General features: G+C 41.4%; 1 protein-coding gene across 11 annotated transcripts in view; it reads left to right on the top strand.

Annotated features, from left to right (window-relative positions):
• Window positions 1-25,157, top strand: part of KNDC1 (kinase non-catalytic C-lobe domain containing 1) — a 74,200-nt gene that overhangs the window by 10,654 nt on the left and 38,389 nt on the right. For 9 of the 11 annotated variants that reach the window (XR_013393230.1, XM_077930408.1, XM_077930407.1 and 6 more), the window contains 3 exons: window positions 19,257-19,409; window positions 21,137-21,254; window positions 21,885-22,855. Coding sequence is in view for 10 of the 11 variants with exons in the window: in XM_077930408.1 (XP_077786534.1) it covers window positions 19,257-19,409; window positions 21,137-21,254; window positions 21,885-22,855 (1,242 nt within the window). In the remaining variant the exon portion in view is untranslated. Of the gene's footprint in view, window positions 1-19,256; window positions 19,410-21,136; window positions 21,255-21,884; window positions 22,856-25,157 lie in introns of those variants that run through there. The other 2 variants (XM_077930414.1, XM_077930415.1) reach the window with 2 other exon arrangements.

Below are 25,157 nucleotides of genomic sequence, written 5' to 3' on the forward strand. Positions count from 1 at the left end.
CCAATTGCCGCAGCATTAGCCAGTCAACACCAGCCCTTGACGCAGCAACCAATAACACGCCTGATAGCTGTTGACAGCTGCGGCAGCAACCAATCAAACATCCACCCTATGCACTATCTGTTGATAAGACGACCCCCACTTTTCCGCATATTTTTTAAAGAAAAAAACCTAGTCTTATACACAGAAAAGTATGGTATTCTTTCAATCAGTAGACCACCTAAGAGTGATGGTCTCACCATGATATTTGACTTTTTAATAGGAGTGGGGAAGAGCTGCATTAACTAGTGTCTAACCTTCTGGGTGTCCCATGTTGCTAGTATGTCAAGCTAATGCAAAAAAATGGGTTGGATTCTTCTCCCTCTCATATATAGTACCCATTCATAGGGATTTTTTCAGCTGGAATTCAGTTCTGGAATATGGGCGCCATTGTCATTCAAAGAGAATAAGGCGAGTTCGGGCACCTCTTTTTCTAGAAAAATAGCAGTGCCATGGGTGTAGCCAAAGGGGAAGGGGGGCAGCTGCCTCCCAGATAATACAAATCAATACAGATCTGAGGTTCTGACCCCCTTAACAAAAGTCTATCCCTTCCAACAAAAGCCTGCCCCTCCTAACAAAAACCCTGGCTACGCCCATGAGCAGTGCCCATACACACTCATTCCTACATGTGCACCCACAATACAAACCCATATATCCCCCTCTCTCACACAGTAATATTTGAAGACCCTCCCATCAAAAGGCAATTAGGCTTTTAGAGCATAGGAGGCTGTTTTTAAGCTTCATTTTCATGTGAGGGAAGACTTCACAGAAGACGAGTGGTCCCCACTCCTGCCTTATAGGGTTGCTGAATCAAAGGTTCCAAAATTCAAGAAGTTTAAGTTGCACATTGTGCAATATGTTGCTTCATCTGCAAAAATGAAATGAAACAAAACAAAATGGAGGGAAGCACATTACTAGTGGTTTTCCCAATATTGGAAAGTACCAGGAAAGTTCTTTTTAATATTCTCTTGATAAACTTGATACAAAGTTAAGTTCATATGTTATGCTCTCCCTTTTCAAGTAGTCTTGGGCAAATTAGTATCATTCCAAATCTGTAAAGTGGTATCATTGTGATTACTTCTTAGTGTTATTATGGTGATACAATTAAGGGTGGTTACACTAGGAAAAAGGGACGCGGGTGGCGCTGTGGGTAAAAGCCTCAGCGCCTAGGGCTTGCCGATCGAAAGGTCGGCGGTTCGAATCCCCGCGGTGGGGTGCGCTCCCGTTGCTCGGTCCCAGCGCCTGCCAACCTAGCAGTTCGAAAGCACCCCCGGGTGCAAGTAGATAAATAGGGACCGCTTACCAGCGGGAAGGTAAACGGCGTTTCCGTGTGCTGCGCTGGCTCACCAGATGCAGCTTTGTCACGCTGGCCACGTGACCCGGAAGTGTCTCCGGACAGCGCTGGCCCCCGGCCTCTTGAGTGAGATGGGCGCACAACCCTAGAGTCTGCCAAGACTGGCCCGTACGGGCAGGGGTACCTTTACCTTTTTACACTAGGAAAAACACTTGCTACATAATACAGTAAGTCATAACTCAAGTCAGAATTTTGGGTCGTACACTAGGGATGGTTGCAGCACGGACATCAAACAAAACCAACATGGCTAGTTATGAATTCTGAGGTTTGGGTTTTTTTTTTAGTTTACAGCAACAAAATACATAGTTAAAATAGAAATGATGCATTTATTGAGGTTTAAGGAAGGTAAATGAACCCAGTTTTCTGCACTGAGTAGCTCTTTTTCAGCTGTAACTGTGTCCATGCCCTGAAACCAATCCTTGTTCACAACAATATGCCATGGAGAACTCTGTTTGAACAGTGATTCTGGATCACAGCTGTGACTGTCCTCAGTATCACTTGAACCTCTTGCTCTCATTTTGAAGATATCTATCCATATTCTGCAAATGAAAAACAATATTTTGATACTATACTGTACTGCACTGCACTGTTTAATTTCTTCTTTCTTTTTGTAGAACAGCTTTTGTTGTGTTATTGACGATGTATTGATGATTTACTTTGACCTTGGAAAACAAAGCAATAAAAAATATTATAAAAAAATATATATATACTGTACTGCACTGAAATATTTTAAGTGTTTATTTGTCCTTGAATCTTCCCACCACACTTGCCATCCTCTCCTGTCACATCAGTGTGATGCAGCACAGCCTTTGAGAACCACGGCCTTAGACTAGGTCAGGGATATCCAACATGTTGATCGCGATCCACTGGTAGATTAGATTGCAGTCATTCGCTGGCTGCCTTTCTTTAGCATAGGTAAAATATAATCTGGCCCCTCCCTACCACTCTGCTCTCCATTGTTGCACCATCTGCAGATTGGAAGGTGGAGTTTACTCAGCAAGGCTGTTTGTTTTCCCAGCGATCTGCTAGTGAGTGGCTATTCCCCTATCTTTTTTGAAGTTAGGCATGAACTCTCCAAAATCAGGGCTTTCCCCCTCCATAAAAAAGTTCAACAACTTTGACCCCCCAAAACCCAGGGCTGTCTAAAAAAAGCTCAACAGCTTTGACCTGAATGCCAAAAAGGGGGTAGATCACTGCCAGTTTTTAATTCTGTGAGTAGATCACAGTCTCTTGGGAGTTGGCCACCCCTGGACTAGGTTACCAGCTTTATTCTGAGCAAGGATCATTTGCTAAACAGAGAGAGTGAGCCATTATGGTGCAAAACCACGCCGCCACAGACAGGAGATTGCACACACCCAATTGATCCCCAAGAACTCCTTGCCAATTCCAACATAATGCCTATAGTTTGGCCATGAATCCTGCTCTTGAGAGTGAATAGATCCCAGCCAGGCAAGCATATCCTGTCTTGATTAAACCAAGTGCCCTTTGTGCATTTAGTGAGGAGACTCAAGCTTGTCCCTTTCAGTCAACACAAGATCACTATATTCAAAATAAGATCTGTCAGGTAGAGACACCCTTGTAACTTTGCTGTAGCCCTTAAGCGGGATGCCTAGCCGATATGACTCAGGATGACATGTGAGAACTCATTACCTGTGTCCTTTGTTATGTAATGATTCTCAGATTAAGCTCAGGTCTTTGTGAAAAGCCCCTTTGAAATCCCTGCTGAGGTTTATACAGAAGGTTACACAGAGGGCACTTGCATAGTATTCATTGGGAAGGAGCTCCAGAACAATAGTACTGCCACACTGAAAGCTCCTGGTACTCATGGAGCCAGTATCATTGTGAAGCACTGTCAAAAGTGTCACTGCTGCTGTTTGTAGTGGTTGAGCAGGATTATATAGGGCAAGTGTACTAGGCTCATGTTGTTTACGGCTTAATATACCTTAAATTTGCATATTAGTAGGCAATAGAGATTGGCTGGGGAGACCTGGCCGGATGGGCGGGGTATAAATAATACAATTAGTAGTAGTAGTAGCCAGTAGAGACTAAGTAAAAATATTTTATGCTGATGATAAACTGTACCTATCAGGAGGTGTGCTGCCATGTTCTGCACTGGCTGCTGTTTCTCAAGTAGCTCCAAATGGAAATCATTGCAGTACAGTAATTCAGTCTTGAGGTTACCAATGTGTGAGCCACTGTGTGGCTATGATATTTTTGCAGCTGTCATACCAACCCCTGCCTGCTGAAGATACCTATTTCAGCAGCAACAGCTGGATGTAGGAATACTACCACCAGATAGCATATCTCCCAGATAGGGAAACAATTATAGTTCTCACCTCCAAACAATACCGGGATAGTTTAGGGGAGAAGGATTTAAGGACCTCACATTACCTCCCCCCCCCCACCCCCCACTTCCCACCTCCACTGCCCTTATTAGTCCCAGGAAAAGGAAGTTTCCATTGATGCCATTCATGCATTAAATGTATCATCTAATTTGGTTGTCTTATATACGGAGAGGAACATTAATATTTCATATTTCCCTCCACAGTGTATTGATCAAGGAGACAAAAGCCTTATACTGGTATTGCTTGGGAATAATAGGAAACCAGAGTTTTGAAATCAGTCATTAAAATAGGTGCAGTTTTGAAAGGTTCAGTCTGTCATCTTGATTGAAACGGGTGAACTTTAATACAGTTTCCATACATGTAGAAAAAGGAATATGGTGTGTCTCTGCTTATTCAGGCTTTCTTTACATACTCACCAAACTAAGAACCCTTTACGTAATGTGGAACAGTGTGCTCATGCTCTGCTTTACAAAAGTACAGCATAATGTATAGTATTGGTGAAATGTATACATGCATTGACATAAACAGATTCTGAGTAGTAAAAAAAGGGTGGGGAAGAAGAATAGTGAAACTTTTGTGTACAAAAGATGTGGGTACTTTTGTGTACAAAAGATGTGCCTGCATCTGCCCAATGCCTCACCAAGCACTGAAGAATTCCTCGTTAAATTAGGGTTCCAAGTTATCCTAAGTAGTGGCTCAATTATTTAAAGTTGCTGCGCCATCAGTGGTAGACTGAGAATGTGGAAACATAGGTGTGTACTAGCCTAGTGTTTTACGTGGTGTCAAAATTTCAGCAGCAGACCTTGACTTATTAGTGCCACTGACACTCCTAAACTGGCAAGATCTTTTTCTAATCGCTGCAGCACCATCACAGTAGCATGAGAGCTGATATGACTAGTGGTGGTGCCATTGTGCACACTCATTCTACAGCTGCTGCCTCTGCTACTACTGCACATTGATCTAGCGCCACTAATGTGCAGTCCTGTTCTAGTCTCCTTAAACAGAATAATCGAATAATGGCATCTGAGCCAATACACTGTATGTGTTGCTTTGTTTTGTATTAACTGAAATGGATAGTCGCTTCAGTGGCTGTGAATAGCAATAATGGAAGAGGAATATATAATAGGCATAGCTACTTCAAACACCGTGCTATTATTTTACATAGAGATCCTGTGCAGGAAGTTGTTGTGTAGTCATTGCCGCGAACGTCGCTTGCGTTCGCACAATTGAAATACATTAGAAATGTTGTTAAAATAATTGGTGTTGTAAATCTGCTATATATTTGAATGGCTCAACAGGGAGCTAGTTATGAAAACTCCCCGTTACTATTGTTAACAGCAGAACTGACAAATTTAATTGTGCTGCCTTTTGAGGCTTTAATATAAATACAAACCATGCCATGTTGTCTACTGCTAAACACTGACGTTAGCTTTCATTTTTAAAAGTCAGCTCAAGCATCTACAAAACCTTACCTCACCCTGCAAGGTCTTTGTCGGTGAGCTTGCTTTGCGGTGACATTAAAAGGCTAATTCTGCTTACTCCCCTAGATGTTCAATGAAAAATATGAGTATATAGATTTGGTTATTATTATTTTTTAATATTGTGTTTGCTCAGTATGGATCACTTGCCCTTTAGGTGACATTTTGTCTAATTCAGACTCTGCCTAGCCCAGTAAGCTAAAGGGGTGAGCGGGCTTCAGGCAGTCGTGGGGACATGCAGTGACGCACAGTCTGATGTTCAGTGGAGAAGTACCATGTGAAGTAGCTGCTGTCACCCCTATCTTCATTGGGGGGGGGACTGAATAGTGGGGCGCTTCAAACCTCATATCGGCCCTAGTGCTGAGTAGATTCCCCTTTGTCCAAGGAGGCATAACCTAAAACTTCTGGGTAGTAAAGTATTGTCTGGAAAGAGGATGCAGGGTGTGGCTCATCTGTATCCTAAAGTCACCACAGAACTTGCTGCAATAATACAGTGCTTAAGATACAGTAGGGAGGTATTTCGTGGACGATCAACCAGCACACAACCTAGTTCGGGCATGCAGGCAAGTCATAAAAAAATTAACCTTTGTGTTTTGTTCCTGCTTTCATTGATCATGTTTTCAATGCAGGGTGTGTGGCAACTCTAACAGGAAACACTTCCTCCTGTCTAATATGCATTGAGGCAAACTGTTAGTGAGATTTATAAGTTATAGTGTTAGGAATGATTGCAAAGGAGCTATGTGTGCACATGCAAGAGAACCCACACAGAGAGTGGTTTCACAAATGTATGCTCACCACGTGGTGACTGGCATGTTTGAATGAGCCATCGCAGCTCTCATAACCCAGAGAGAGCTTTGGTGTTCTCCAGTGTTACTTAAAACACAGAGGCTTGGTTCATGCACATCGCTTTAAGTCATTGATTGATCAAGTGATGATGAAGTGTACATCATGGGATAGTTGTATTTTGGGAGAGGAGTGATAAGGACAAGAAAATATTTTCTATTTTCACTTTGACCTACTTAGTTTCCTCAAGCCATCTAATGCCCATTACTTAGATTATCATGGCCCCAAAGGGCTTTCTACTTCAGTGAATTTTTATATGTCTGCTGGAACCAACAGGATAGGATGGGGCATAAATAAATAATTTCCACTGAATGTTGTGCTGTTGTGGTGAAATATTTTCTGTAGGTAATGCAGCTAACCTAGAATTGGAAGGCTTGGCTACAGTTTCTCAAACTGGATAAACCACTGATCGCTGCTTCAGTGTTTTAGGCTTTTCTGATGTATCTAGGTCATTACAAATGCAAATCTAAATGTGCTTTTATGCTTTTTTTAATCACATTAAGGTGCATTTAATATTGGGCCACTTAAAATTAGAACACTTTCCTTAGCACATAAACCTTAAAGATGTTCTGGTCAGGAAGTCCAGGCAAGCCAAATGTATTCACAATTGAATGCCTCTGAATGGCTACTAGCCATGATGGCTATATGTTCCCTCCAGGTTTGGAACCACTTTGCTAGGGACAAACAACAGGAGAGATAGCTGTTGCCCACACCATGCTTTGGGGTTTCTCAGGAGCATCTGGTTAGCTACTGTAGGAAGCCAGGTGTCAGACTAGGTCAGGCATAGGCAAACTCAGCCCTCCAGATGTTTTGAGACTACAATTCCCATCATCCCTGACCCCTGGTCCTGTTAGCTAGGGATGATGGGAGGTGTAGTCCCAAAACATCTGGAGGGCCGAGTTTGCCTATGGTTTGATGCAGCAGATGTCTTAAGTTTATAAAGCCTGTGTACTGAACATTGTGTTAGCTAGTAACAAGCAAGGTACTGGCGGGTGCAAAAGTAAATTTTGCAAACTATAAATTAAGCAAAGCAAACAGATATGCAAAAGAAATTCTGCTATTTTCTGGTCTGTTAGGTATAGGGAAGAAAGGGCAAGAAGCAGTGCAGGGCACGTATCCTGCCCCTTCTCACTGGAAATGTGTGTCAACAGCAAAATATTCAGTATTGAAATTTTCCAGCCTCCCCCACCCCCATCTTTTAGGTGTATCTTAGCAGTCATAAAATAGACATTTTAAAATGATAGACATAATTCTGTGTAAATTGCACTTTGCTTTAACCATTCAGACCTGCCCATGCAGTTTAAATTCTGCTCAGAAAATTCTCTGGTCCAAACTTCTATCATTGTGCAAAAAGCTTTAGGACCAAAAGAATGGGAGGCTGTAATCATCAGTATTGCCATCATTGAAAACCTTGAAACCGCAGCTCCCTGTCTTGTTTTACATTCACACTGAACTCCTTACGTACCTTAATTACTCGCTTTTCTTTGACTGATCTGTCTCTCCAACTGATTTCTTTCCCATCCTGTCTCCTTCCTTGTTTCTGCTGATTTTTGCATTCATGTTCCTCATGAATTTTCTGTAGAGGCGTATCACTATACACGAAAGTTCATATTAACGTCAAAGAAACATTAACCAAGCAAGAAGGTAAATATCAACACTTTCTAGCTACAAATCATTTCTGAGACACTCCTGGCATCTGTGCTATATATACCTCGAGGACAGAGATGTTAAAATGAAGTGGCTGGGAAAAGCACTCCAAGTGTTGTCACTGAAGTGTTGCTGGATCTTTTCAAATCTGCAAGTTTTCCAATCAATCTTGAGGCTTTTTTTTTTAAATGCCCGCAAGGCTGGCCTTGACTTACAGTTCATGCATTGTACTGATACTTAGCATATCTCTGTTAAAGGAGTTGTAGAGTATTTCAATTTTTCAGTTCCTGGATTCTGTGCTTGGATATTGTGCACTTCAAGCTGTATTCAGGCTTCTAGCGTAGCCAAAATGTGGGGAAGCTGCCCAGGTGACCTGTTGTGTTAGGGAAAATGTCGACATGGCATTTGAACAGGCATGTTTCAAAAAAATCTATGCTAAGCATTTAGAACATGCCAAGGCCTCATTTTTGGGACGCGGGTGGCGCTGTGGGTAAAAGCCTCAGCGCCTAGGGCTTGCCGATCGAAAGGTCGGCGGTTCGAATCCCCGCGGCGGGGTGCGCTCCCGTTGCTTGGTCCCAGCCCCTGCCAACCTAGCAGTTCGAAAGCACTCCCGGGTGCAAGTAGATAAATAGGGACTGCTTACTAGCGGGAAGGTAAACGCCGTTTCCGTGTGCGGCTCTGGCTCGCCAGATGCAGCTTTGTCACGCTGGCCAAGTGACCCGGAAGTGTCTCCGGACAGCGCTGGCCCCTGGCCTCTTAAGTGAGATGGGCGCACAACCCCAGAGTCTGGCAAGACTGGCCCGTACGGGCAGGGGTACCTTTACCTTTACCAAGGCCTCATTTGTGCATGAGATGGATCCCATAGGATTGCCTTGCATATTACATCCGCAAATGTATTTGTTTATTTATTTATTTAGAACATTTATGCATCACTTTTTGGCTTGAGCCATCAAAGCAACCAACAACCTTTTAAAACACAACAGATACACCAAGAACTGACATGCTCAAGAACAAGTAGCTGCAGGTTGTGGTTTCTATGATTTTTTTTGTGGGTATACATGGAAGGGGAGACAGGAATAAGTCTGAACATTTTCCTAGTACTTTCAATTTCCTAGTACTACTACTTTCATTCTAGAGGCGAGTCTTGCTGTGTTAAGAGATCCTGGAGTTCAAATGAAGCTCTGCACTTTACATTAAAATGAGACAGAGAAGAAATAAATATTCACAAGTCAATAAGATGTGCACAGAAAAGTTTCCCAGTTACTCTCTTAAAACTGTTCAGCTTTTAATACACTCTCAGTATACTGTACCATTGTTTATTAGTAGCAGTGTTTAATTAAAGAGCTGAGAACTGCATTTAATTTAGCAGGGTTTTTTTGTTGTTGTTGCTAGCTTGTTTCAACATTTGTGACTTACTTATTTATCTAGCCTTAAGCTTTCTTTCTTTCTTTTTAATATTGCCCTTTTACTTCAGTGGAGAACACTCTAGTCTTGCTCAGCACATTCATGAGAAAATATAGATTTAGTATAAAACTAATATTGAGCACTATAGTGAGCTGTTTAGCTGTTTTCCAAAGAAACAAAAAACCCCATGTTCATCTTTAGGTGCCAAATGTGGAACCTTTCATTTCCCCAGTGGGATTTCATCTTCATTTTTTCTCCAGTATTGCACTATGCTGGAAAGAGATGATAGTGAATTTTAAATAAGGCTTGCAACAAAAATTCCCATTTGAGAATTATTTAATAGATTCATTTTATGCACTGCCACAGTAGGTTTCTGCTGGGGCTAACAAGCATTGCTAGTGTCAGCTCAGCCTCAAACAGGCATTTGTCCATGTTACAAAGCTGCCATTCAAACAGATATTGTAGATTACCAATATGTATCCCCCTGTTTTCTACATATGAAATGTTCTGTGTTAAGTTCTTGTATGGAGGCCATTTAAAGCTTTACACTGCTTTAAATTTCACATGCTTAATTGACCTTTGGGATAGACCTCCATTCCTTTTTGTTGCTTCTTGACTCAATGGGATGTATACAGAAAGGAGATTACTGAAGATATTTATAGTAGCATCATTTAAACGCAGCAGTAGGCTATTCACAAATGAAGAATGTTGTTCCTGAAATCTGTTGTCTCTCTGCTGCTGCCCCCCTATTCCTAAACCTACCTCTGTTTTTATTCTCACCTCTATTTTTATTCATTTGGAACCTTTGCCTCCAGTTCTTATCACCAGCATTCTTTTTTGGGCAAGGTGGTGAAGAGAGCGATAGTGGAGAATTTGCAGGAGTTCCCGGACGATAGAAACTATCTGGAGCAGTTTCAGTCTGTCTTCAGGCATTGTTTTGATTCTGAATCAGCCCTGATGGCCCTGATGGGTGACCTACGGTATATTGATAGTAAGACAGGGAAACTGTGTCCCTGCTCCTGCTTCTCATCCTGTCTGTGGCTTTTGAGGCTCAAGTAGTTTCCCTGGCTAGGAGTCCTTTTTTCAACCAAGGCTGGTGTGCCAACTTTGGCCTTTTTTGGACAGGGATAACGTAGCTGTGGTGATTTATGCACTGGCAATCTCATGACTTGATTATTGCAATGTGTTGCGTGTTCAGACCCAGAGACCTCCCCCCTAAATAAATTCACACATGACTCAAATTTTAGTTTTGGCCACAACTTTATTGATTACAGAAAGTGAGTGATTGCATAGGCTCTGGTTCGACTAGCTCCCTGCACTCTTGCAGGCAGCGCTGACCCAGGGCACCAGCATAGGTCAGCCCAAAGGTGAACACCTGGGAAGGTGAAAAGCCAGGAACAGACTCTGTTCACCACCCAGATGCCCCCCCCCAGACTCAGGTATGGGCACAACCCCCTCTCAGGGGTTGACCAAACCAGTTGAGTCCCTGGATTCCTTTAACGGAATACCGTTCACATAAGGATGGCGAGACCATTCTCCCATCCCTATTACCTGAACCAGTGCCTATCCGCAACCTTACAAGTTGTGATGATTTGCTATGTGGCAGGCGAAACCCAAATGGCAACAGCCAATTGGCCAAGTGGGGAAATTCCTATCGTGCCCCTGTCCCAATGGCAGACGACACATGACTGCATAGCAAGGTCAATCACACAAATCCCTAAATTTAGGGAGAGGTGGGTGGGTGTTCCAAATGCACGAGCCAAAAGAGGAAGCTCTGGGTCATATGCATGGGTATAAATAGGTCCCTCGATCCATTTGGACTGCGCCCCATTGGTCAGATTGAACCCAACATCGAGGGACCTACCAATTGGGTGTTGTGGCAATCCAATCCAACCCACCCATGACACAGGAGGTCAGTCTCCAGGTCTCACCACAACATCTGCCCTCTTTTAGGGAGGATACGATCTCTGTGTGCAGCTATCCTTGGAAGAGCCAGCTGGTGCAAATTTCTGCAGCTAGACAGTCAATGGGGAGAGACTACCATATAACAGTGGTGCTTTAAAACTTGCACTGGCTGCTCATGTGTAACTGGGCCAGGTTCGTGGTTCTGGTATTAATTTTCAAGGCCCTTGTTAATTTGCAACTTGGCTCCATGATTTCTTAAGGACCAGCTGATTCCCTATATCACTGTCCAGTCACTGTGATATTTCAGGGGAGTCTCTGTTGGTGATCCCCCATGGCTCAGCCACATAGTTTGTAACTACTAGAAGCCATGCATTCAGTGTTACGGCCCAAGCTAGTGGAACTCTCTTCCAACTGAGATTGGAACTTCAGGCATGTGACCAAGACTTCCATATTTCAGCAGGCATTTTATGGTAGTGTTTAGTTTTGTTGTGAATTTTATTGTTCTTATTCATCATATCAGTTTGTTTGTTTTTTTGGTACATTGCTTAGAAGTGTTGATGACTAAGTGATTTATCAATCAATAAAGAAATAAGTAAAATATAATTTTCTGCTATACCATCTAACCTAGCTTATGAATGTATTTTAGCTTTTGTATAAGATAGGGAATTTATAAAATTTGAATGTGAATTTGCAAACTTTTCTTTACTTTCTCTCTCGTTCCTACTGTTTCTGTAACTGTGTTATAATCAACAAAGACCATCTTCGCCACTACTTTGTCCTGAATTAGTGATGCAGCTGCTATAGCACAAAATTTACTATGTTTTACTAAATAAATTTGAAATGGGCAATTGACCAGGATAACTCCTAATTCCCTTTTCTGATATGGCTTTGTTGCTCTATGGACCTTGCTGAGGTGTGTTTTATGGAATGTGATGTGATAAATGGAGTGTTTTATTAAAGCTGAAAAGAGACTACAATTCTTTATATATTACTCTTATAAGATGTGTAAAATCTTACTGAGACACTCTCTGCTTGATGACTGCATTTTCAAGACTCCTGTGCAAGAAGGATAGCTGTTTTCCATGGAAACAGAGCTAGAGAAAGTGGAAAGGCTCTCAAGCTCCTTACTTGTTGAATTTCCCACAACTTTTCTATATACCTGGCCCTTCCTGCCTTCATAAAAGAGATTAGAACAACAGAATATTGTGACAAAAATCCCAGAGTATTAAAATTGACATTTTAAGCCATAAGGGACTGTGCTGGCCAGCAGGTAATGGCTTTTCCCACCTGCCTTGCCCCACCCTCAAGCCCTGGGAGCCTTCATAAGGAATCTCTTTCCATAGGAACTGCTATGAGGAGAGAGAGACACTGTTTGCCATCAGACAGTGGTTAGCCCCACCTCCAGCCCAAGGAACCTTCAGAAGGCAGTTGTTGCCACGGGCATTATGTGTGTCTGCATTTTAATGAGCTGAATAGAGTGAAAGGTTATGGGGGTGTGGAGAAGTGTGTCTGAACTTAACAATGCTTAGCTTATTTTTTGGTTGCAATTTTGTTCATGTTGTTAATACTCTTTTATTGATTATAAATCAATTTGTTGATTTGTTAATCATATAATATGACTTTTGCTTTAATTGTGATGTTTGTTGTTTAGTCGTGTCTGACTCTTCATGATCCCATGGACCAGAGCATGCCAGGCACTCCTGTCTTCCACTGCCTCCTGCAATTTGGTCAAACTCATGATGTTTAGTTGTTGTTTTTTAGCTGTAGATTTGTTAACCATTTTATAGATTGTTATTGTTTCACTGATGATTTGTTAATTACTCTATATGATTATTCTCTGTTTGTGATGTTCCATTTTGTTCTATCCTGTTATTGTTGTTTATCGTTTGTAAGCCAATTTGGGAGCCATTTGAATGAAAAACGGCATAGGAATATAATAAATAAATCGAATCAATCACTCAGTTAGGTATTATGGTTGGAGTGTTGGAGGTGGGATCCACATTTGACTATACACTTATTATGTGATTTCAAACCAGCTATGATCTCTTTTGCCTCACCTACTTTTCAGGGTGGTGGTTGGGATATTGTCAGGTTTGGAAGTTGTTGCTCGCGAGTAACCAGGCAGGACTCCGATCTGTCTTTTACAGGTTTTATTGGTGAAATACTATTTACAGTGCAGAACCCCAAAGTTCATGTCCGTCTCAGTCACTTGCAGATTCCGGGAGTGGCCCCTTCCGGTTTCTCACCCAACATAAGAACTTAGACACCCTAAATCTCTGCCTCCCCTCCTTATGTTTCACCCCTCTGCGCAAACTGGATGACGGAAACGGCATGTCAGTTTCCTGGCCAGCCGGGCTAGGTGAGGCGCTTGGGCTCTCAGTCGCATCTTCGAGCCCTCCCCTCGCCTGGCTATCCACTTCCCGCTCTGCTCCACTGGAAGTGTGGCTTCCCTGGCCGCTGGACGAGGAGCTGCTCCTCAGCAGCGTCAGAGGCTCTCTGTATTCTCCTGCCCCCCTCCCCTGTTCTGATAGCAGTCCCCTGACAGATATAATGATGGAGATGGAGAGAGGGAAGAAGAGCATGCATACCACCCTAGGCTCTTTGGAGAAAATGAGGGGTCAAAATATAATAAAACAATTACCTTCGAGATTTTACGTGCAACCATAAAGCTCACAAAAACCTACCTTTTGTAACTTTTGAGATTTTGATTCTAACAAATGCTTTGCTCTTTCACGAGGAGTTTTATTCATTTTATTCTTATGTGGTGAGTTAACTGACAAATTATTTCAAAATGAACATGGATTGTTTTTATGGTGCATTTAATGGATTGCATTTCAGTTCACTACTTTGAGGGCTTTGGGGCCAAAATAAACTTCAGTGGCCATCAGAAACTTGCCTGTTCAAAGAGCGTTTTAAACCTTGCATTTTTGATTAGGTGAGAACATCAATACGAGCCCTGCTGCGTCAGACCACAAGCCTACCTGGTCCAGCACCATTTCTCTCAGAGGCCGGCAATGCCATGGGAAGCCCAAGAGCAGACCATGAGCTCAGTCGCATTTTCCTGCTCATGATCCTCAGCAGTTAGTAATCAGCTGTATGCTGACTCTCATCCTTTAATACACAGCTATCAATGACCAGCAGCTTGCTCACCTTTTCTAACGATGTTGTCATAGCTACTGTTGTTTGGTTTATTATATTTGTACCCTGACTTCCTGCCAAGAGTGACTTCCAGAATGGCTTTTATGTGCTCTTCAAAGCCATAGCAAAGATATTTGACTATTTATCCAATGTAGATTCCTTTGTTGGTCGGGAAAAATAGTAGTGGATATATATGTCTGAATATCCTGGTTACAATCCTTCCTATACCTGCATAACTCAGGATTATCCAAAACAGTTTAAAAAAAAAATTCTGTGCCAACTGCACTATGTTTTTTCATCCCCCCCCCTTACATTGCACCTTGTACTACATACAGGGAATTGATGGTACTGCTTCTGTAGAGATGGCTGTAAGTGATAGGGTGCTGCAGTGGAGCAAATGGATCACTGTTGGACTGGCCCTCCCTTTGACAAATATATCCCTTTGACTGTGCTTGCACCTAGCCAGAAATTCCAGTATGAGCGATGCCTTTCCATACCACACTTCCTATTTTGTGGTGCAAAATACAGATAGCTCAGGCACTTGAATCAGTGTTAGTTGTCTCTGTTTGGAACATCCTGTTGGACTCTGCTTTCTGTATATAAGCTGTTGCATCTTATTATCTGCAAATAAGTCCTCGGACAGAAGCCTATTCAGACGATAAGGCAGTTTCCGAAAAAACGTATTTGATGGTGACTTGTTTTGCCAAGGGTTTTTTTTATCTGAGTGGGGTTTTGTTTCCTTGGAGCTTTTGATTCCAGAGAAATTGTGTCTCTGCCTTCAGGTAAAATGTGCCATGCCCTCTTAGGAGCTTCTTTATAATATGACCTTGTGGCATGCCCTTGGTATTTCCCCCCTTAAACTGGCATCCCAGGGAGTACTGAGGTAAGCCTATTTAAATGGGTTTTGGGTTGCACCAGCATAATGCACCAGTACTAAAACCAGCCTAAAATTCCCTTACAGACTCATAGCTGTCACCACCTGCTGAATTAAAAGAACAGTGGGGCTCTTTAAGTATCTTCAGGGGAGAGAGCCGACTGCCAAGTAACCAATCTCTGTCCACCTCACTCCCCTATATAGATAACACAGGTCTATTCAGAAGCTTGGCCGAGAACATCAGGAAAATAAAATGTGAGATACCTTGATTTAGGGACACATTGGTTTGCTGTAACAGAATGAATAGATTTATTAATCAGAACACATTTATTTTGGAATTATTTGCATACTAGATTGTCTTTTTCTGGCTTTCCCATGAAGAGCAATTTTTGTTATTGGTCTGCTTTTGCTGTTCACTTTGGGTAATTTTGGGTAGGGCTGTTTTATTGAGAGATTTGTATATTGCCCTTCACCAAAAATGGTAACAGGGCAATTTGAAATAATAGGATATTATTAATAGTATATGCAGCTGTTGTCTTTTTATTTTATCTATGTGTATTTTTATTGTATTATTGTGTTTTTATTGTTAGCTGCCTTGGAAGAGTATACTTCTGTCAGTGAAGGTCATAGATCATGGCTAGCAAATTTCCTCAGATATCAGCCAACTATTATTGTATTCTTAATTGCCTTGTATAAGCTGATGGAACAGAACAGTTTTCAGCAGGTACTGAAAAAACACTTCTGTTGGACAGTGGAATAGACTGATAGACTCCCTTAGAAGGTGGTGGACTATCCTTAATTGGAGGTTGTAAAACAGTGGTTGGATGGTCATCTGTCATGCTTGAGTTAGCTGAGATTTCTGCACTGCAGGGCGTTGCAATAGACTGTGTGATCCTCATGGTCCCTCCCAACTCTATAATCCTTTGATCTGTGAAAACTTGAAACAGAAGGCTCCTGTTGAATCTGTATTCCCCAAGACTGTGCTGATGACACAAAAGGCTTGGCGTTTTATTGCTGTCAGATGAGCTTTGCCAACTCAGGGAGTGACCAAAGCTTCTGCAGATGATCAAACTATTGACTGACAAAGTGGCAAGTCTTACTTGAGGATACTAGGCAGGGTTGAAACAGAGCTTACTGCAACGGTCTGCGTGTGATGGAATGCTGAGGTTTATTATTAGCTACAGCTTCTGGACAAGCGCCAGTGCCAGTGGCATTTCAGCAGGGAGATAATTCTACAACACTGATACCACCAGTGAAAAAGCCCATTGGGCTGTGGGGAGGGGGAATACAGATTCCATTTGTTGATCTTAATGCTCTTAGCGGACAGTAGAGGGGAAGAGATGGTCTTTCAGGTTGTTTAGTTCTGATGTGATTTAGTTGTACTAACTGTTGTTTAGTTCTGAAGTTGAGGGTGTTCATAGCTTTATTATTGTAATAGATTGTTGTGTGGTAACTGGCAAGCCACCTCCAAGGCCTGCTCTCAGGGAAAGAGGCAATGTTAAGAATATCCCAAGTAAACTGTTAGATGATCTTGCAGAATCTTTGTGTATTCTGCACATGTTTGATAGAAATTGAACTTTAGCTTAAAGATTTATTGTGGTGATGAGTCAGCTGAATTGCTAAGATCTTCTAGTTATTGCAGAAATTTTTGCTATTTTAAAAGCTGATACCTTGTTACAAGTTCGGATTATCCTCTCCTACCATCTGATTACTCACCATTAACAATTCCAGTTATGGAGAGCTTTTTTGTCTCTTTGTTTGGATACTGTATCATGTTGAGATTGTTTTTTGGCGTTCTCATTAATCAGATTGAATTCCCTTAGAAACTTTATTATAGGACATGCTTCTCTAAGCTCAAGTGAGGCTAATGACTCCGGTCTGGAGCATTTTTCAACTTATTTACTTCAAATAAAGCAATTAATCTAGAATGGAATTCTTTTTGCCAACACCATTCATAGATTGCAACAGCTCTTCTTTCACGGATGTGGAAGGATTTTTAACCCGTTCTGGCCACTAACACGTGAAACATACCTTGTTAAATATTATGAAACGTATATATGCTGTTGCGTCATGAAAGATGCTAGCTGGTTGGTGCAGTCCCTATCTTATTCAACATCATGTCACTGATGAAGTACAGTTCCGCTTGGCAGAAGCTACAGATTATAGCACTTATGGTGTAGATCAGGCATGTCCATTGTGTCAATCGTGACTGATCAGTTGATCGCGGGATGAATGTTCGTAGATCGCGGCCTTCCCTCTGCTGGAGATGCGCCCAAGGGGCTGCTGCGACACCACATGTGCACCCAGTCAGGGAAGCAACCAGGAAGTTCTTCTCACAGGAGGTGATGTTTTGCTGCTGTGCATGCCTGCCGTGTCAGGGGAAGCAACTGGCATCAGGGGAAGCAGGCGGAATACCCCCCTGCCCCCTCAGAAGAAGAAGCTGGCGTCGGAGGAAGCAGGCGTCGGGCGCCCAGCTACCCTGCCCCCATCCCTGGGTGGTAGGTCACTGCCAGTTTTTATATTGGATCATAGATCACAGCCTTCTTCGTTGGACATGCCTGGTGTAGATGATTCCACTTTAGATTCTGTTTCTCCATCTCACATGGTTGTACAGCTTTTCCTGGGTTTTCAATGCACCTGTGCCATTACTTCCTAGGATGAAGGAAGCCCAAGCCCTCCATGAAATGTGTGCTCACTGCAAACTGCTGTGTACCTCCTTCTTCTGCCTATGCACACAGTGGTTGTGTGGGGCATGGGCTGTGTTTTCATGAAGTTGGAATTTGTGATTCTTCTCTCATTCCAAATACAACACTGATGGAATTAGGAACATAGGATGCTGCGTTATACTGAAACAGATTATTGGTCCATCTAGCTCAGTACTGTCTATGCTGACTCATAGCAGCTCTCCAGGGTTTCAGGCAGTGAACCCAACCAGCTCTAGCTGGAGATGCTGCAGAGACCAATACAGGAGAAACATGTTTTGTTGCAGCTGGGGCAGATGAAGGCATCCACTTGTGCTGATGGAGGGGTACAATCGTGTGTCTTCTTTCTGCACTCCTCCCAGCAGTCATTCCTCCTCTGCTCACTGCTACGTTTCCTACATGGGAAGTGTAAGCATATGTGAAAAACTCACATATGGATATATTAAGCTGCCTAGTTGCTTAATATACTGTATGCACTGATCAGCAGCAGGTCTCAATGAACTTTGTGGGGTCCTTTCCCATCCCTGCTTAGTTCCTTTTTCCCAGGAGGTGCCAGGGAGCCTTCCATATAGACAGCATATACTCCGCCACTGTGTATATTCTCTTCCTTTTTCCATAGATCCAGATCTTTGTTTTAGCAGTCATCCCTGAACTGATGTACAGAATTATGAATTGGAAACTTTTGTTAACCTGCATGCATGTAAGATGATGATGATGAATGACACACAGCTTTTCTCCCATGTAGCAAATTTTTGTCTTGTGTGAAACGATGCTTACACAGGGGTTTTCTTTTTGATGAGTTTTCTTCTTCTTCTTCACTAAAAGTAGGGAGGGTTTAAAAGGCTGTGTGTACATATATTGCAGATAATTAATCAGCACTGTCAAAGTTGCAGTGCATGGTTTTAATAGACTTGGAGAAAGCTCCACCTAGTGGAATGCTGCCAAATCATTTCCCCCCCAATTTTTTCCTGAAATCAGAAGCATTGCAATTATATGCAATGTTCAGAGATGATTTAGATGCTCCTTCCAACTCATGGTTGCTGCTGATAACTGCTTCCCTCTGTGGACAATCAAGATCATTAGCAGGAATACTTGAATGCTTCTCTTACTCGTATTGGTGTGCACACTTGGTACAATTGGATTACCAAAATTAGATCACCCTCAGGGACTATATGACTATAGGTTATATAAAGGCTGATCCTTGCCTAAGATATAACATTAAGGTTGAGTGCAGGCTTCCCCAATTTTGTGTCCTCCAGATTTTTTGAACTATAATTGCATAATCCCTATGTTCTATGCTTGCTGGGGCTAATAGAGGGTGGCTCAAAACAGTCTGAGTGAACCACTTTGCTGATGGCTGCTAGTGTTTACACAAGGTGGAGAAAGTGTACTACAGGTGTATTACTTCATCTGTGGTCCACATACGGCTTAAGCTGGTTTTGCTCATTTTAATGGAGCTAATCTGGTTTTAAGTGGGAACACGTGGTCGTTTGTACAATGTGCTCATTTTCTGTATCCCAATTATTGCAGGCACATATCTTTTCCTTGGGAGCTACACTAAAAGCAGCCCTTGAATATATCATGGAGCCTGGAACCGATTCAGAATTCAAATTCAGTCAAGATCTGCATACTTTGCTTGAACAAATGCAGGAAGAAAGTCCTAAAGAGAGACCAGATATCGAGGTAAAAAAAAAAGTGTGCGATTGGTTTTTTTGCCTTGGAAACTTCCATATCATATTGACTATCCTGATGTGTCACCTTTAACATTCAACATTTCTCCACTCTTAAAGGATATCTTAGTTACTCTTTTGGAAGGCAGTTGCTTGATGGGCAAAGCAATTACTGTATACTGTAAATACAGGGTTTAGGGGGGTGATGCAGGGAAATGCAGAGAATGATTTCCAACTCAAAGTAGCCCAACACAGCACTTGAAACAAAGTGGCTGCTAAGCTACAAAGTAGCAGCAGCAATACAAAAACAACAGATGCTCACCGTTCCACATACTGTAATGCTAGGCACAAGAGTAATTGATAACCTTCTGTGTTGGAAACCATAAGTGGTGGTGGTCGTGGTTGTTTTAAATAAGGCTAAATGTTTTGGAAAGAGAGCCTCCCTTAATAGCACTCATGTGTTTAATATTATATGTAAAGTGGTACCTTGGGTTACGAACAGTCCTGCTTACGAACACTTCAGATGACGAACTCCACAAACCCGGAAGTAGGTGTTCCGGGTGGCAAACTTTGCCCCGGGATACAAACGCAATCCACTTCTGGGGCCGCGGGAGGCCTATGTTGGGATTGTCGGGTCAAGAATGTTTTGGGTTAAGAACGGACTTCTGGAACCAGTGGCGTAGCGTGGGGGGTGCGGGGGGGGGGGCCGGCCGCACCGGGTGCAACATCTGGTGTTAGGGCAAATCCACAGGTTAGGGGGTGCAAATCCACGGGTTAGGGGGCGCAAATCCACGGGTTAGGGGGCACAAATTACTTGCCTTGCCCCGGGTGCTGACAACCCACGCTACGCCACTGTCTGGAATGAATTAAGTTCGTAACCTGAGGTGCCACTGTATTCATATGCAGCAGAATTACCAAGAGAATGCAGATTTGTATCCAGGAAAGGGAACGGGTAAGGATTCATGACCCTTTCTTACACTAGTTGCTTCTTTTGACCAGTGACAATTTAGCATGGGCTAGACAGGATGTGCTAAAAACATGAATGGAGGTGTAAGTGAACATCAATGAAATAAGTATAAGGGACATTTTCTCCTTGGAATTTTAGGGACTGACTAACTACACATAATGTTTGGATGACTGCTGAAGTTTTTCAACTTGTATCAGAAAACAATAATAATAATGAAACAATCACTTCAACAAAGTGATATTGTAGTTTGAGCTCTCTAATGTCTGTAAGGAAAAAACATCTCTCTTTGCTTGAGGGTGACTTCCCATTTACTGTTGAAACACGACTCTGTGCTATTGAGTATGTACCTCTCTACATGTAAAACATTCTATGAATGATGGCTATGGAGTTTATTATTAATTCAAGAAAAGTCTGAAGAACACAATTTTAACTAAAAACAATGAATTTCATAAATAGGCAAATCAGCCTAATTAAATATATTTACAGTTGGTAAAGATTATTATAATTATAATTAATACTTTGTTGAACTATTAATTGAAATAATCCATTATAAAACATTTTAAAATGCTACAGTTCAAATTAATCTCTGCTAAATCTTGGAGAAAGGCTACAGTTGGGAAATAATGTTCCCTTACAACTCCTGAATGGCCTTGCTTCACAAATGCAAAATCTTGACGTTTCCTAGGGAATGCTAATCTCTTGTATCATGTTGAAGTCCATGTCCTGTATGATAACTAGGTATTAAATGCTTTACTTTACAATTATCATTATAGACTGTCATATCATTGAGTAAAGAGAACCTGAAGCTTTCTTCCTCGAGTGATATTTGCCAATGCCTCTCTGCAATTGGAAGAAGAGTGCTTTCAATTGAATCATGTGGCACCTTTCATGGTATGCTTTCGATAATGTAGCCCATTTGTGTAATGGAATCAAGAGCATTTTTTCTTGCTAAAGATGCAGAACCCAAGTAATTATAAATAGTGGGAGGAATCCAGGTCCCTTTCTACTGCATTAAGTAAAAAAAAAAATTCTTTCCATTGTTAACTTACAGTGAATTTTCATGCTCCTGTTATTTCATATTTTCAGATATTTTTATGATTACCATATATCCTGTTTTGCTAGCAAATAATTAGGATTAAGCACAACTGCTGCAAAAGTACAGTTCTGCACCCTCTAGCACTGTACTAATTTTGCATGTTGAGATTGCCAAATTAGCACATATGTGAAGGGGCAGTTGGGTTGTGTGGCTATTTGCTGCCTGTCATATAAAACACCTTCTGTCTTAGTGGAGGGGAAAGGTGGTTTGAAATGCCTTTGGGATCCTGTATTAAAAGCCATCTGTGGTTTGGTTCTCTCTAAAAAGCCAACCAACTTTTGATAGTAGTCTCTTTCCAACTGTAGGGCAGCATAAGGTGTGCATGTAATATCAGTGGAAGCTGCTTGTAATTTGGATGGGATGAGGAGATGGAGGGGGAGAAAACCGAAAATGTTTTTAATAAGAACATTTGTCTTTACACCCAGACAGTTGTGATAACTTGTGGAGTGGAAAAGTCTATGAGAGGATTTCACCTTATGAACAGTGCACAGATTACAATTTAAGAGAGCATTCATCTTCAGAGGTGGAAGACTTGGAAGTTGTGAGTGGTGGAAATTCTTCTCACACGTATACCATGAATGACAGAAATGGTGATATAAAAGAAATTAAAACCAACTCAGCGCATGAAAATGTTTGCTGTCAGCATGTTTCAACTCAGGTCACAAACTGTAAAGAGAACAGCAATAACAACAACATCAAGTGTGTGAATCTTGTCTTAGACACAAAGCCATGTACAAGTGAGTTGGAGGAAGATGCATTAAAAAGAAACTGCTCAAGGAAAGTAAAAGCATTTCCAAAGCTACCGTCTGGATCTGAGACAGACCCAAGAACTTTCTTCCCCTTTGTAAGTCATAGCGGACCACTAACATGGAAACAATATCCATTACAGCCCAAGTCATTATCTCAAGTCGATAATAATGAGAATGCTGCTTTAGAGGGAAACTTAAGTCATTGTGATGGAAATAATGAACTTGGATTTAAAGGAGCAGATTTCCAGGAACCAAATAATAATTTAGATGAATTTTACAAGAGCCCGGAAGTATCTTATCAAATCCACAAGCCGACCTGCAATGATAAAAAAGCATATATTCTTCCATACACTCGTATGGGTTCTGAAACTTCAAACAACTATGAACCAGACAAATCAAATTCTGACTGCAAGATACTAAAAAACCATAAATCATGGGAATACTGTGGAGAAACTTCCGCAAGGTCAAATGAAAACAGTCTGTTGCATATTAACAGGATGACTACGGGGCTTAGAACATTTAATGAAAATGGATGTAGCTCAAGCCTGCTAAGTTCTCCAGGACAAAATCACAGTGAGATGAAAGACTATTATGTTGAAGAGAAACAATATGAAGGCAGGGAGTCAGAAATGAGAAACAGCAAGCAGGTAGTAGAAACAGAAACTTCTTTTTTAAAATTGTCTTAAATGTGGCACTGAAGGGACATAGTTAATTTTGGGGGATGGAGGGGGTTGTCTTCCTTGGAAACGTCGTAACTCGCTTACATTGTGCATGCACTATAGTCAGCAGCAATTAGTTGAGCACTTTCATTATTACCAAAGGATTTAATTAGTAAGGATCTGAACTGAGGTGTGTGGTTGGTGAGCCTTTGATGTTTTGACATTTGTATGGTTAACTTTAATTGAATTGAACTAGTACTATAGATTTAAATTGCACTATACTTTTGTCAGAATAAATTAAAGGTAATTATCTGCAGATAGAAATCATCCTGAGTCACTCAATTTGCAGTCAGTTTTGTAAGAAATAAATTCTCTGGTTTCTTTTCTGCAGCTAAGTTAGTGTCGTGTGGCCTTGGCAAGCTACTTATGTAGTGCCTTACCAGGCAGTTGAGCAATCTGCTCTCTCTTCCCTCTCTCTTCTTGGACTGTGAATTGTCCAAGAAACATTTATGAGAGTAATGCACCAATAGTGGTGAATGGCTCCATCTGAATGACTTGCTTTATAATGACAGCAGCAATGTGGAGGAATTTAAAGCAGTTTAAACATATATTTGCTGTAGTGTCATTAATTTATGTGTGTATTGTGATACACTCTCTCTTTTTTGTCATAGCATACATTGAGATATTAAAAATTAGTAGATTCATAAGTAGGTTCAAAATTCTTTGCTGATTTTGGCTAATATATATGAATTAAATTAGTTTGATTCAGTGTGAAGATATTTAGGTTAAAGTCCCCATCTTAGAGATGGAGAAGATTACTTTTCCAGCGTATGTTCTCTCTCCCTCTCTCTCCCACCCCCCCTGTGTTTCACTTGCATGAGCTTGAGTAAGGTTTGGTACATAAGAGGTGTGATTCTTGCAGAAAGGAAAACTTGAACGTTGAGTGCTATCGTTAGCTTTCTTCTCTGCTGGTTAATTTTGTATAAGAAATTGTTCACCACTAGGAAGAGTCAAATAAACAAAATCTAGAATTTCTAGTAGTACGGCTTTAGAAGCATTTGAAAGCTTGTTTTATCTGGCCCCAAATGAAGGTGTGAGACATTTTAGAGACTGCTGCATTGTGGCAAGAGACTACAAGGTTGCATATTAAAACTTGGTATCAACAATCTTTTGTAACATACAGGCGTCTCTGATTCTTGTCACTAATCCTTTCATCCTGAATAATTGAAATTATATCTATGCAAGGTTGTTGAGATGCAAGGATATTGAGATAGATACAATAGTTTAGTGTATTATCATGAAAGAGGATATTTTTGAAATTATATAGAGGTTTATTGGGAAACGTGAAATAGTAAGCAGTGCTATCCTGTTTTGTTTTAACTGAAATCTATTGCAATCCATGTTTAGCTTCCCTTTATTCTACAGTTTTGGGTGCCATAAGGTACATAGGCATTACTTTCTGATTTCCCTCACCCACCACCAAATTACATATTACCACTAATTTTTCAAAGGCTTTGCAATACCAATGATCTTTTCCATTGTGGCATGCATTTCCTAGATTGGGGATTCCATAAGTTGCACAAGAATCATTTTGTAACTTTGATCACACAGCTCCTTTTGCAGCTGACTTCAATTCATGCTGCTCCATGTGAGCTTTCCCCATTCTCCTCAATGCTGGAGGTGGTGTTTAAAATGTAGTGCTTGTGTGTGTGACATTTTCTTGACCTTAGAGAATATAGAAATCCCCCTTCTTGTGCAGACTTTGGTGTGCTCATTGGAGTCCAGTCCATTGGTTCTGGTGTTCTGTTTTGTCCCGTAAATAATGCCTCTCTGCATTTCCTAAGTGGTTAGTATGCCTTCCTTTATGCTATAACCTTGCTTTCTTTATTCTCTGCCAAACATTGCCAAACCTGTTTGCCTGCTGGCTTCAAAACTGTATCTTTAGAATTCTTTTAAATGGCTTTTTCTTTGCAATTCTCAAATAAACACTTTTATCAATTCAAGCGTGACTGGAGCTCCTTTTTCCTCTAACCTACATAATTCCAGCCTCTATATCTCATCTCTTTTCATGCAGTTGCTAGAGTGTTTAGTGTGGGAAGCTACAGCTTGTGTGTGCATTCTTTCTATTGCTTTGTGCCAGTGGCCTTAAACCCTTTAAAGTGACAGAAGTGAAAACCAAGTAAAATTTGTGCATCACCTTAAACTACAGTTAAGCTAAACTGGTATAGAGGTGAAACAAAATTTAAAAATTCCTTCCAGTAGCACCTTAGAGACATGTGCTGATGCATGT

The sequence above is a fragment of the Podarcis muralis genome, chromosome 6 (genome assembly GCF_964188315.1).
Source record: "Podarcis muralis chromosome 6, rPodMur119.hap1.1, whole genome shotgun sequence".
NCBI lineage: Eukaryota > Metazoa > Chordata > Lepidosauria > Squamata > Lacertidae > Podarcis > Podarcis muralis.